Source organism: Pelodiscus sinensis, chromosome 16, assembly GCF_049634645.1.
Source record: "Pelodiscus sinensis isolate JC-2024 chromosome 16, ASM4963464v1, whole genome shotgun sequence".
NCBI lineage: Eukaryota > Metazoa > Chordata > Testudines > Trionychidae > Pelodiscus > Pelodiscus sinensis.
Genome location: NC_134726.1, coordinates 26,366,878 through 26,381,766, shown reverse-complemented (window position 1 = coordinate 26,381,766; position 14,889 = coordinate 26,366,878). Strand labels below are relative to the sequence as shown.

At 46.3% G+C, this 14,889-nt stretch overlaps 1 protein-coding gene across 1 annotated transcript in view; it reads left to right on the top strand.

The window, feature by feature from the left end:
- The window catches only part of ADAP1 (ArfGAP with dual PH domains 1), a 131,132-nt gene extending 116,873 nt beyond the window's left edge, over nt 1–14,259 (top strand). Inside the window, exons 9-11 of the mRNA XM_006112840.3 lie at nt 3,885–3,956; nt 6,413–6,641; nt 8,063–14,259. Of these exons, the coding sequence (XP_006112902.1) occupies nt 3,885–3,956; nt 6,413–6,641; nt 8,063–8,091 (330 nt within the window). The 3' untranslated portion in view covers nt 8,092–14,259. The remainder of the gene's footprint in view (nt 1–3,884; nt 3,957–6,412; nt 6,642–8,062) is intronic.
- Nucleotides 14,260–14,889: the final 630 nt, after the last annotated feature.

Below are 14,889 nucleotides of genomic sequence, written 5' to 3'. Positions count from 1 at the left end.
ATGCATCCCCGGATACTCAAGGAGCTGAGGGTATGTCTACACTACCCCGCTAGTTCGCACTAGCGGGGTAATGTAGGCATACCGCACTTGCAAATGAAGCCCGGGATTTTAATTTCCCGGGCTTCATTTGCATAAGCGGGGAGCCGCCATTTTTAAAACCCCGCTGGTTGGAACCCCGTGCAGCGCAGCTACACGGGGCACGAACTAGGTAGTTCGAACTAGGCTTCCTAGTTCGAACTACCGTTACTCCTCGTGAAATGAAGAGTAACGGTAGTTCGAACTAGGAAGCCTAGTTCGAACTACCTAGTTCGTGCCCCGTGCTGCACGGGGTTCGAACCAGTGGGGTTTTAAAAATGGCGGCTCCCCGCTTATGCAAATGAAGTCCGGGAAATTCAAATCCTGAGCTTCATTTGCAAGTGCGGTATGCCTACATTACCCTCCTAGTTCGAACTAGGAGGGTAATGTAGACATACCCTGATAGAGGAGGTATCTGAGCCTCTAGCTATGATCTTTGAAAAATCATGGCAGACAGGGGAGATTCCAGAAGACTGGAAAAGGGCAAATATTGTGCCCATCTATAAAAAGGGGAATAAGAACAACCCAGGAAACTACAGACCAGTAAGTTTAACGTCTGTCCCAGGGATGATAATGGAGCAGGTAATTAAGGAAATCGTATGCAAACACTTGGAAGGTAATAAAGTGATAGGGAATAGCCAGCATGGGTTTGTGAAGAACAAGTCATGCCAAACTAATCTGATAGATTTCTTTGATAGGATAACGAGCCTTGTGGATAAGGGAGAAGCGGTGGATGTCATATACCTAGACTTTAGTAAGGCAGTTGATACTGTCTCGCATGATATTCTTATTGATAAACTAGGCAAATATAACTTAGATAGGGCCACGATAAGGTGGGTGCATAATTGGCTGGATAACCGTAGTCAGAGAGTTGTTGTTAACGGTGCTAAATCCTGCTGGAAAGGGATAACAAGTGGAGTTCCACAAGGGTCTGTTTTGGGACCTGTACTGTTCAATATCTTCATCAATGATGTAGATATTGGGATAGAGAGTACGCTTATTAAGTTTGCAGATGATACCAAACTGGGTGGGGTTGCAACTTCTTTGGAGGATAGGGACATAATTCAAAATGACCTTAGCAAGTTAGAGAAATGGTCAGAGGTAAACAGGATGAGGTTTAATAAAGAGAAATACAAAGTGCTCCACTTAGGAAGGAACAATCAGTTCCATACATACAAGATGGGAAGCGACTGTCTAGGAAGGAGCATGGCAGAAAGGGGTCGTAGTGGACCACAAGTTGAATATGAGTCAACAGTGTGATGCTGTTGCAAAAAAAGCAAATATGATTCTAGGTTGTATCAACAGGTGTGTTGTAAGCAAAACTCGTGAAGTCATTCTGCCGCTCTACTCTGCACTAGTTAGGCCTCAGCTGGAGTACTGTGTCCAGTTCTGGGCGCCACATTTCAAGAAAGATGTGGAGAAATTGGAAAGGGTACAGAGAAGAGCGACAAGAATGATTAAAGGTTTAGAGAACATGACCTATGAAGCCAGGCTTCATGAACTGGGCTTGTTTAGTTTGGAAAAAAGAAGGTTAAGGGGGGACATGATAGCGGTTTTCAAATATCTAAAAGGGTGTCACAAGGAGGAAGGAGAAAATTTGTTCCTCTTGGTTTCTGAGGACAGGACAAGGAGTAATGGGCTTAAAGTGCAGCAAGGGAGGTTTAGATTGGACATTAGGAAAAAATTCCTAACTGTCAGGGTGGTCAAATATTGGAATAAATTGCCAAGGGAGGTGGTGGAATCTCCCTCTCTGGAGATATTTAAGAACAGGTTAGATAGACATCTGTCAGGGATGGTGTAGACGGAGCTTGGTCCTGCCTTGAAGGCGGGGGGCTGGACTCGATGACCTCTCAAGGTCCCTTCCAGTCCTATGATTCTATGATTCTACGACTGGGACACTTGAGATTAGCTCAATTGAGAGCTGCATGGGCAGGGCCAGAAAGCTTCTTAAAGTGCATAATTATGAGAGATTTAATAAGATAGGGACTTTTCATCTTGCAAAAGAGAGAGTTAAGGGAGTATATGCTAGGGAGGTATAAAATCATGCCTGGTGTGGAGATAGTAGATAAGGAAGCAATATTTACTCATAACACAAGAACTAGGGCTCACCAAATGAAATTAATAGGCAGAAGGTTTAAAAGAAGCAAAAGGAAGTATTTCTTCACACAACACACAGTCAACCTGTGGAACTCATTGCCAGAGGATGTTGTGAAAGCCAAGACTATAACAGGGTTAAAAAAAAAAGCTAGATAAATTCATGGAGCATAGGTCCATCAATGGCTATTAGCCAGGATGGGAATGATAGTGTCCCTAGTCTCTGTTTGTCAGAAGCTGGAAATGGGAAACAGAAGATGGATCAGTTGACGATTGCCTCTTCTGTTCGTTCCCTCTGAGGTACCTTTTTTTGCACAGAAACTGTCAGAGCGTCTACGCTTGCCAATGACTTTTTGCAGTGGAGCTCAGAAATTTCACAGCAAAAATAAAACCACCCTCATGAGAGGCGTACAGCTGTTACCCGTGATGCTTTTCCAGTGATGTGCAAGTGATGACAGGTTCCAACAGTTTACAAAGCTTTTAGCCTCTGCAAGATTCCCACAGTGCCTAGGGGACCACGCTAGCCAGCACCTGTGCTGCTCTGACACCATTAACAGTCACCCACCCCTCCCCATGTAAAGGCCCGAGAACTTTGAAACTCCTCTCCCTGTTTTCTTGGCAAGTGCTCACTTACCATCTGGCCAGGTCACAATGCCTGCAGTGACTATGTGGGGAGAGGGAGCTCTAGCCTCACTGTAGGATAGCTGCCCTCAGGGTGCTGCTCTCTTTAGAGATGGGATTGTTGCAAACACTGTCTGATGCCTGTGGGAGTAAGTGAACACACAAACCAGCACTTTTCTTGCGCCAGCTCCCTATCACCAGTGAAACTCCCAGGGGAAAAGCGCTGAAAGTGTAGGCATAGCTGGCCCAGTAAAGCTCACCGATGGGGGGAAGGCAAAAGGGACTACTGCCTTAAGACCTGGCGATTTAAAGGGATCTGGGGCTCCTGGCCACTGCCACTGTTGCCAGAGCCCTGGGCCCATTAAATCGCCTAAAGGGTGCTGTACCGCAGGCTTCATGTGGCTCTGAGGGCCTGAGGAGGACATGGCACGCTTTAAGCTGTGTAGAAGGCTGGCTGTCCTTGGTACCGCCCCTTCTGCCCAAGGTCCCGCCCTTTCTGAGAACACAGAGCCTCCCCCACACACCTTGCCCGGGGCCCACAGAAGCTCTCGGCTCTCCTGGAGCCAGTGTGGCCATTCTTATATTCTTATGTCTCTTTCTCCTTGAAACATATGACCCAAGGCCTTTGTTTGTCATAATGTACATAGGGGTGGGGGTTTTTTTCTGCATCTAATGACTATATGCATGTGTGAAGCGGTAAATGCTGGACCTAAAAGACCCATAGTGTGGACAATGTTGATAAGGTGGAACTGTCTTGCATGGTGGGGACAAGCAAAGGCTGGTTGGTGAAGGAGGGTGTTTAAATGGATCTTAGAAGAACTGACAGATTGGCCTGTCAATTCTCCCTCCCTAAAATTCCCAGCCAGTGACCTTGTACTGGGAAGCGTTATACACTACACTCTTGTGGGCAGATAATATCCACTCTACCCTCAAGCTGGTGCAGACTCTGCCCTTTCTGAACTCAGTACATCTCTGCCATCAGAACTGTCCTGAACATCACCAAGGCCCCATAAATTCTCTTAACTTCTCTCCTTAGAAGCGAGCTGAGTTTCCCTTAGCCACTGCTTGATTATTTTTTTCTCTTAACTCTTTAGCAAACAGAAGGTTTCAAGAAGCGATGGTTCACCATGGATGACCGAAGGCTAATGTATTTCAAAGATCCTCTGGTAAGGCAAAGGCATTTGAACTCAGCTCACATCTGCATGAAATAGCCTATAAGGCTATGTCTACACTAGATGTTTTGTGGCAGAAAATATGCTAATGAGGGACTCATTAGCATGAGTTGCGACATCATTAGCATATTTACTGCCGTTTCTTTTTGCACAAGGGGTTTTTGCGCAAAAAGAAGAAGGGTAGCCGCTTCCGTTTTGCGCAAAACCCCCGTTTTGCACAAGATCCTTATGCCTGTCCCGGAGAGGGATGATTTTCTGCCACAAAAACGTGTAGTGTAGACATAGCCTAACAGTTTGGTCTAATCTAGGAGTAAAGTGAAAATACATGGGGCAGGTTGTTAGGCTGTTGTCCAAAATCCACTGCACAGTAGCCTGGTTTGTAGTCACAGAAAAATCCATGAACCCTCCTGAAATGGTTGTCCTCTAGTCCCTTCTCAACCTTTTATTGCATTCACCAGGTTTTTCTTTCCCTCTGCTCTTTTGCAGAGCTTTTCTGTGCTTCGTTGCCTGTGGGGCTGGGATTTGTAAAGGATTTGAGGAGAGTCCGTTGCCCAGTTCCACTGAGTGGCTATCTCCATGAGGCTCTTTGAAAATCCCAAACTTTGACAGTAATTAACATTGCTGTGATAGTCACGGTATTAATTAATATTACCTCATTATATGCTCGGTATCCTATGTAGGAAACAAAACACTGAGAGCACAGTTGGTTCCTGGTTAGGGTACTAAACTAGGACTTGAGAGACTTACTGTGCTGCAGGTTTATTGTTTGACCTTGGGCAGTTCACTAAGCATCCCTATGCCTTGGGGCAGTGGTCCCCAACGTGGTGCCCGTGGGCGCCATGGCGCCCACCGGGGCATTTATGTGTGCCCACCAAATGATCTGGGCCGGCCCCGCCCCCGGGTACGCGGCACATGGGTGGCCCTTGCCCCAGGCATGCAGTGCATGTGCTGGGCCGGCCCCGGATGCATGGTGTGTGGGTGGCCCCGCCCCCGGGTGCCTAGCAGCCCCAAAAGGTTGGGGACCACTGCCTTGGGGTATGTCTACACTGGAGCTGGCCCAGGCACACACCCATTCTAGGTCTGATCAAGCTAGTGTGCTAAATGTAGCAGGCTAGCCACAGTAGTACAAGCAGCAGGACAGGCTATCTGTCCTATATACATAAGCAGGGTTTCTGATAGGGTTGTTCTTGGGGCTACCCCTCCCACTGTTCACACAGTGATAGGATGTGCCTATCCTGTGCCTTATGACTAGTATCTGTAACAGAGCTGGCAAGTACAGCTCCAGATCCAATGGTCACATATCCTTCCTTTCCCACCTGTAAAATGGGGACAGTAGTGCTACCCAACCTCATAGCGGAAGGGGGGAGGGTAAATATTTTTAAAAGTGTGAGGTACTATGGGGTGGAAGTCACATAAGTACATAAGAGAGTCAGACAGATGTTTGTACCAAACATCAAAGTGTAAAGATTTTAATGTTGACCAGGGGACCTTTGAAAGCATTGCAAAAACACTCCTCATCACCTCACCCTTCCAGTGTTGGCATGACCCCTCCAAAGGGCCTGATTCTGATCTCACTCCACTGGAGTCACTCCTCCTTTACTCCAGTCTGTGACTTAAGTAACTTGATGAGTGCCTCATATCAAATCAGTTGCAGAGCTAGGATTAGAATTCAGGGCTCTTAATCTCATGTTCTAAGCATCTGGCCACCCACCCAGTTCTCTTTGTTTTGACTGACGTGCCAGTAAGAAACTAATTGCCACACAACCAGACCTGTATAATAATACATGCAGTGTTTCCATTTCACTGCAGAGAGAGAGAGAGAAATTTCTGTCTTGCAAGGTTCAAAAATATCAAGAAGAAAAGTTTAAAATGTAGCAGAGAACACGCATGTTTGGGAAGCTTCAAAAATGGAAGCGTGTGGGGTTGGGGGCAAGCTCCCAATAGGCTGCAGAATTTGCTAGGCCCAGTCCTCAGATGGTATAAAGCAAAAGAACCCCACTAAAGGCAGTGAAATCATAACTCAGTGGAATTCGATGATTTTATATCAGGTGAGGATCTGACCCGCTGTATCTTGGAGTGGATATGCATTAATCAGGAGTTTGGGGGGTGAGAGGTGAGAAGGATAGAGAGGATAGCAGCTCACTCTCTCTCTCAGAATGAGGTCAAAGCATAAAATGTATCTGGATTTAAGGCACCTGAAATTTGGGGACGTGTGGAACCCAGGGGCTTCTTTTGGCTCATTATTAAGTGGGAGCTATTTGCAAAACTGAAATTTGGTGGATTTTGAACGTCTCTCATCTTTGTTGGTGTTTGACCTTGGGAATTTGGTGTGTAGCGCTCTCTCACTGTTTTCTGCTGATGTGAGGCTGTGCACTAATGTGAGGTTGCTGCATGATCCATACTCCCCGTCTCCTTGAAAGGGCTCTGAATCGTTTATTTATATATTGTAGGATGCTTTCGCTAGAGGGGAAGTATTTATTGGGAGCACGGAAAACAGCTACAAGGTCCTGCAAGGACTCCCACCCTCCACCCAGGGAAATCACTGGCAGTATGGGATTACCATTGTGACCCCAGACAGAAAATTTCTCTTTGCTTGTGAGACAGAAAGCGATCAGCTGGAATGGATTGCGGCTTTTCAGAAAGTCATAAGCAGGCCAATGCTGCCTCAGGAATATGCAGGTGAGTTAACCCTAAGACCTCTGAAGCATTGTGGCCTTCATTAATCCGCCTTAAAGAATGAGGAGACTGAAAGAGAGACAGAGCCTTTCACCTCCAAATCAAATCCCGCCCATTTGGGAAGTCCTTTGCATCTGCCACCTGTTCAGTAGCTTATGCAAAATGTGTTCATTTCATAGTACAGAGATGCCCACATCAGTGGAACAGTAGTAGTCTTTTAGGGTATATCTACACAACAGGGCTATTTCGGCATACCGGAAACAACCTGAAATAGCTACCCTGTGTCTTTTGAACGCACGCGCTATTTCGAGATAGTGCGTCCGTTATTTTGAGACCTATTTCGGCATCTCTGTAATCCTCGTTCCACGAGGGTTAAGGGATGTCTCAAAATAGCACATTATTTCAAAATTCAATCAAAATAAGATATGCAATTTGTGTAGCACAGATTGTGTATCTTATTTTGAGTTTAGGGTACTGTGTAGATGCACTCTTAGGGTTTTGAATTGTAAGCTCTTCAAGGCAGGGGCTTTCTGTCCCTATGTGTATGTACAGTGTCTCGCACAGTGGGCCTTGATCACAGCTAGGGCCTTTAGCTGTGACTGAAATAATAATTATTCCCATTAGTTCCACTTGAATTAGTACCACTATCCACAGTATCAATAGACTGAGGATTGATTGGGTATAGGAAGGAAACCTACCCTCTCCCTCCGGGAGGGAGGTGCCAGTCCAGAGTGGAGGCTCATTGGTTGGGGCAGCATAAGAGAAGCTCTGTGCCAGCTTCCTACACTTTTATGAGCACAGCATTCAGTTGGAGTTAAAACATAGTTTGTAAATAACCTTCCTTAGGGATCCACTTAATTGTGCATAAACTTGATTTTTAACAATAGAGTTAAGTGCCAGACAGTTCAATGTAGACAAGGATGTGTTGTATTCAGCATCTTGTCAGCTATTTATCAGGAGTGTTTCCTGTAAGCTGTGCCCTTGTGCCTTCGCTCAGGAGATATTCCAGTGCCACCCAGCTGATTAGCAAAGTGCCCACAGTGCACAGTGGTGGTGCACATACCTCGCTGCACATAAAAAATATATTCTGCACATGGATGGAAAAAAATCCACACTTGGGTGGAAGAGATTAGAGGGAACATTGGTTATCAATATCCTCTTCTGGGATCAGAGTTTAGCCACGCCCTGCTGAAGCAATGGTGAACATGGCATGTCATTGTCTATGCACTGTATCAGAGAACTTGGTTCTTTGCAGTCACATTCTAACACAACAACATTCTGTAGTGAAAACAAGCCCTTACAGCCACTAGTTCAAAGCTAAGTCCAGTTAGTGGTGCATTGGAGCCCAAAGGGATGCGTAATAATCCTTGTTCTAACACCTCTTGTATTGTCATTTTTGGTTGATTTTTTTTTTCCCATTTCAGTGGAAGCCCATTTCAAGCATAAACCTTAGCTGGGACCGGAGCAGCGGACCCAAGGAATGAGATTATGTTTACAACACAAGATAGTTTTATTTGAAATGTTTAAAAAAAGAAAAGAAAATTAGAAAAAAGTCATTCACTTAATCCTGTTGGAAGCCAAGAAGTCAGCAACAAACGTCACATAAAAGCTGCTGAGCCATAGCAGAAACAAACTTTGCACTTCTCTAGGTAGGCGCTGTGCAGCCCTTGTTTACAGCACTATCTCATGCTCCTTCATAGGCTAATTCCATTTTGTGTATCTCACTACATTAGGTAAAGAATTACCACAACAGACTGAGCTTGTTGTCAGCATGGTAGATACTGAATGATGTGCACCAGGATGCCCCTAGGTCTGTGCTAACTTGTAATAACAACACAACTCGGTCCAGAATGCTTTGTGAAATGGGTGACTGTGTTCAGTAAGTAGCATTTTCACAGGGTATTAATGAGTGACTTGAAAACATTAATGGCACATCCCCAAGGTATGGGACTTGACAGTCTGCAAATATGGTCAATGACTAGAAATAACAGATGCAAAACATGCCATTGAATATGGAAATTAGCAACTTAGCTCTTAATAAGAAGGGGAAAAAGTGCTTCATATTATCTCTCATCTACATAGATCTCTTCAAATACCAGTTATACTAATGACGACTGGGTTTTGACTACTTGCCTTTTCTCTTCTGTCGTGATTCAGTAGTTAAGATCAGGAATGGTTCTAATTTGGTCCTAGTTTTTCCAATCTGAACTTTCCCAAAGTCCTGGAGAGTTTGGACCTGTTATTGTCACAGGGGCAAATATGTGAAGTTCTGCACTAAATCTGAACTCTCTCAAAGTCCACATCTCTGGTCTTGTTCTCAGTCTCTAGTTTAGGCACATTAGTATTCATGAAATCTTCTCTTTGTGGGGCCAGTGTGTTTGAACTCAATCAGGGTTTTCCCTGGTGAGCTCACTGTCCCAACTATCTTTTTACAAAGCATTTTCTTATCCCCAAGAGATCACGCAGTCCTAACTGAATATAGAGCACAAGCTTAAAACACAGAGTAAAAAAATTTCATTGTCTTTAAGTGAAGGGAATGTTAAATTATAATCAGAAACGGGAGTTTGAAGGTAACAGTGAATCAGAAAGCAGTATTTATGTACATATATGGTGTAAATGCTTTAAAAAGCAAACACATATACTGCTCTTTAGGTGCTTAAATTAAGGGTTCCAAATGGTAAATTGTCTCTATGTTATTCCAGTGTATTCTGGACAGGGTCTCAGACAAGGTTTCCTGTAAGCTGTGTGCTTGTGTGGCCACTCAGGAGAGTTCCAACTGCCACCAGCTGATTAGAGCACGCACAGCAAGGTTTTTGTTTCTACTGGAAGTGCACATTCACACACGTGTTGGTGCACATAACAAAAATTATTCTGCACATGGTTGGAAAAAGTCCACACATGGATGGAAAAGACTAGAGGGAGCATTGGTGCCAGCTGCTTCCTTTTTTATTCTGCGTGGTGATAAAGTGACTCTTTTGCTTTTGTTTAAAGTGTGGTGATGAGGAAATGATTTGGCAAGAAATCTTATTGACTCCAAAGGCTTAGGGGAACATTCTCCTCACGCCATCATGTGGCTCACTGTTGCATTAAGTTATCATTTGAAGCAAAGAGTTTTCACTGACATCCAGGATGCTTGTGTCAGAGGTGTGCAGTGTACCTTGGAGAAATGAACTTAGCCCACACTTGGAACCGAATCCATGAAAGACTTGATCCTGCTTCCCTTGCACAATGGAAATGCCTTTGCACTCTAGTGGGAGGGTAAGGAATGCAGGATGGGGAGTATATTTAAGGCAAGATTTAAAGTGTGACTTAGTACAGATGCCCAGTTCCTTGTGAATTGCCAGTGCCTGTTCAGGGTCTTAACATGCTCACTGTCTCAGCATTTCTTCTGTTGTGGAGAGGCTGGGCCACATGAGGTACTAGCCAAAACAAAGGGCTATAGCAGCCAGATGTCCTTATGATGTACTGTAGAAGTACACAATTGCTATGTTTTGAAGAATATTGCATGTGCCCTTCCGCAGAAGCTCAGGCAAAATGGCAGGTGAAATAGTTCTGCGTCCATGGTCTTGTGATGTGTAAATGTTGCTAATAACTCTGTCAAGCTATCCTAAAGGTGAATTTATAACTAATTTAGTGCCAGTGACCATAACATCTTGTCAGTAATGGCAGGCCTGTACGCAGGGTGTGTGTGAGGGATGGAGTCCCAAGTAAGAGTGGGGGGGGGGGAGGAGTCGAATGTTAGTATGTTATAATAAAATCATTTTGCCAATCACTGTTTCCACTCAAATGTTTCATTAACCTTTCTCATGCACACTCATTGCATGACTATTTAGAATTTCTTTATATTTAAAAAAATTACGGTCCAGGTTTAAAAAAAAAAAAAGCATCTCCTGCCCCTCCCCCCGCACAAATTCCTGCGTATGGGCCTGAATGCTAACTTTGTGTAAGTTTCAAATGGGATTTAAACAAAAAATCTGTGGGGTTGGCCTCATTAGCTGCTTATCAAAGTGCACATCCAGGATTCAACTCAGAGAAATCCCACCCAGTGCGCCCACCGGGCAAGCTTGAGGGGAGGCAGGCTGATAGCGGTGACTGTGGCAGTGTGTCTGTAGGACGAGCACGTACACAGGGGAGTGTGAGAATTCTGCATTCGGAGTCAGCCGATAAGCACACACAGAAACTCACAGTTCTTCAGCTGGGCACGTGCTACTCTGGCCCTATTTGCAGGGTTTTGTGGGTCCAGTTTAGGGATGTAAGCAACTAGTCAAGTTGACTTCTCAGCTACTTGCTCCCCCCCCCCCCCTTGCTGCCTCTGTATCAAAGCTTAAAAGTGTGCCAGCTTAAAAGCTGGTTCCCCCCCCCCCCCCGCATAATCTCTGTGGTGCAGGGGTGGGGGAGGCTGCTACAAAGCAGTGGGGAGCTGGGACCGCCCACGGACAGGGCTGCTGGTGCAACCTCTTTTTTGGCCAACCATGGGGGGTGGCTGGACCTGGCGCGAGCCGGGACTGAGCAAACCCCACTCAGTCCCAACTTGCGCCAGGTCCATGACCACTGTGGCTGTGAATTTTAAATGTAGTCAGAGCCAGGCAAGAAGATGGTAGGGCCCCATGGCAATGTGGGGGGGCCTTGGGTGAAAGGGGCAGTGTAGGGGCAGCCAGCTCCCAGGACCATGGCACAGGATTCTCCCCGCCCCGCTCTTCCCCCGGTTCTCAGAGCCAGCCAGTGTGCGCAGCACAGGGCTCTGGAGCTGGCACTCTGGTGGTGATTCTAAAGGGCACGGGGCTCCAACCCCGTTGTCCCTTTGCCCCCTTCCCTCCCTCAATGTGGCCAGCCTGGCAAGGAGCCCCTTTGTTATTTATTCAGCTTAGTTCAGGACCCAGCTTGAGGCTTATGCCCGCCCTCCATCCAACCTTGAGGACTTAAGCAATGCCTAGGCCGTCTGTGGGCCCTCTGCACAGGGCTTAGTGTCACTGTAAGTGCTCTCAGAACTTGGCTAAATCATAAAGGAAGGAAGCCTGGAGGCTGAAAGGGAACGGAGCAGGCAGAGAGTACGGCTACACTACAAAATCCTGCAGCCGTCGGTCTCAGAACCCAGGGCAGCTGACCGGGGATCTGGCTAGAGGGCTAAATTCACAGAGAAAATGCTCAACTTGTGGACTGGGCTCTGAGGCTTCCTCAGCCCTATACTGCAAGCCCTGCAAGCCTAACTCAGTTAACCTGGGCCCTGAGACCTCCTACCGCAGGCCTTCTTTTGCTGTCTAGACCCACCCGACAGGCTAGTGGGGAAAGAAAATTATGAAGGGAGCCAGAGAAAAATGTCACTGAAAAGGTGGATCCAGAGACAAGCTAGGCCACCCAGTTGTACCATCCCAATCTTTTGTGGGTGCCCTTCTATCTCTGGTACATGATTCATGCTTCTTTATTAAGCTTTTATTGCAACTGTAAATTTGCCTCTCTGCCCTGTATAGCATCCAGCACCGCAACAAATCAGGAAGGAGGGGGATGTGAGCCCTTCCCCAAGGATTTAACTCAAATGACACCATTGGAGAGGTTTAGATTTGATATAGACTGAGTTGGCTGACATTTGTGAGCTTCCCAGAGGCTGTGAGCAAGAGGGGAGGGTGTGTAGAAAGGCAAGGGGGGTGGGGCTGGATGTGGGAGAGGATTCTAGGCATAGGGAGCAATGTGGGAAAAGTCAGAGACTGAAAGACAAAGCAGGTAGGATGAGTGAGTGACATGCTGTGGGGGTGAGGACCTAGGATGGAAACAGATCCCACCCCACAATGCTGAACTGAGGCCTTGTCTACACTCCCCGGTGGACCAATCAATCCACCAGCCATCGATTTATCAGGTCTGCAATAAATAAATCTTTGAGTGCGCTCCTGTCAATGCCGAGACGAGAGGGGTAGCCGGCGTAGAAGGGAGAGCAGCCCCCGCTGTGGTGAATATGTCAACTTCAGCTAAGCTCTATGCGTAGCAGAAGTAAATCGACAACTCCGGTAAGTGTAGACAAGGCCTGAGCACTGAGGAGCCTCTCCACACAGAACACACAGGGGTCTCACGCTCAGGGGTAGGTGGTGATTTCACATGGGCTCTCCCAGTGCCTGGAGTGGGAATCCACCTGTGTATGTGATGCTGGATTTGGTCCCATTGCCTGGTCTATTATATAGCGATGTGAGTGGGCCTCCTGATAAACGGGCCTTGGCACAGCAAAGATGTAGGAAACCCGGCCCTAAAAATTCATCCCTCTCTTGACCAATTTCACATTCATGTCTTTCTAGCTAACTGCCCCCTCCCCCACCCTGTGGCATTGAAGCGCTACTATGGTGGGGGGAGGGGTATCGTGGTGCCTCATTGATTGGTCCAGATCCTTGACAGCGAGCTCTAACTCATCTGGCCAACAGCTGGGTTAAAAACAGGAGGCCTAGTTCTCAGTTACACCAAGGCCCTTTTATACTGCTCTATAGAAATACTTTAAAAGGCCTCCCTGAAGCACTACAGGGCTTCCAAGGCTGATATAGATCTAGTGTGTGAGCTCTATACCCAGCCCAGCTCCCCCAGCATAACAAGTGTGGCAGGGATGTGGCAAGAGAATGGTGCACTGTGGCTAGTCTCTACTTACCTGGGCCATAGTTGCTCATGAAAGTAGAGCACAAGGCTGGAGGCTGCTCTAAGTTGCACCCAGAGCTGACTCCAGACTACAAAGGTGGCATGAAGCTAAGTTCCTGTCTGCCAAGCACAAGAACAAAGTATCAGCACATGTAAGGGACAGTCACCCTGCCTCCTGAGACTGTCCTGCTGGTGAAAAGAGCCAGTCACGGTCGTTTTTTAAACTGGAACGCGTGACTCTGTCCTTAACTCTGGTGCACATGTTCCTTGCAGATTGTGGGGAGGAGAAGGTGGAGGGGCCTTTTTAATGACATACTAAACCTGTACCAAGAACTCTGCACTTCTGAATTGTCACAAGGATCAAAGATTTTTGGCGAACAAATGTTGTACTCCATAAAAGGTCACCCTGGCACATTTACTCGCAGTAATTGTTCATGATCAATCACCCAATAGGCATGCAGAGAGTATTCCCCTCCTCCCAGTAGGAAGAGCTTAGTTCAATTATTGTGCATCACTCGCTTGTGAGCTGAATTGGTTTAGTGTTGGAAGAAACGCCAGTTTTTAGTTTTTTTATACTGACGGGTCCCATAAAAACAGTTCAACCCATTGTACCTTCTACATTTCTTCACAGCTTCTTGGCCGACATCAGATTTGCTCATGCTACGAATTAGTTGTTGCACTTTTTAAACTATAATTCTTTTTATTTTGTCAAAAGCTGCTTACAGTGACATTACAACACAGTTGCGGAAAATTGTGACTACGGGCAGTCTTGGAATGTCCAGCTGGCTAGAATGGCTATTAGTACTGTACATAACGTGTTTTGAATTTTTACCTAAACTAATGAAATGTGTCCACTTAAATAATGGAACAAGACAATTGAGTGTCACATGCATTTCTTAAGTGGGTGTTTGTAAACTGAAATCCATCTTGTCCGTCATATACTTTTGTTATGTCACTGGTAATAAAACTGTGGTACTTAATGTCATTCAAACCAATAAATTATGTCAGATCAATGAAACAGGTGTCCTGTTACGCCTGCAGCACAGGTGAGCTGAAAGAAAAGGTGTGGTTCGAATATGAACTATGCATAGCCATTCAGTCAGTCTTAATGTACAGCATCCACCCCTCGATGCTGGAACTAGCACGGTGGGGGTGGGGAGAGCCGCTGCACCACCTGTCTAGAAGTGGTTCCAGAGGGTTTACACTTGGGTTCAATGGTGCTTAGCACACCCCAGGGTAAAAATTGCTCCAGCACCTTATCCTGATCACCTCTTGCAGCACCACCAGCAGCTAGCTAGGTCTATGCATAGTATCCTCCAGTGTGCTCCTAATGGACCTTGCTTGGGCTGATCTGTAGCATTGGAATCAGGACCTTCCAATCCCAAAGCATAACCCTTTACTGCTTGAGCTTAGGCTAGCTAGCTCGATGCAGTACTAGACTCAAGAACTGCGTATGTGGCCCAGCCCATAAAGCAGCAATGGCCAACTAAGACCAGTGAGTGTGCGGCGTCAGTGGCCCTCCTTTGTCTCAGTGGGTTGCATGATTGCCAGTGGTGAGCAACCTGCAACCTGCTGGGGTTGCACCTGCAGCCTGTGCACTCCCTGTTTGCCCCACTTCCTCACCTGCTTCTTGTGCAATAGG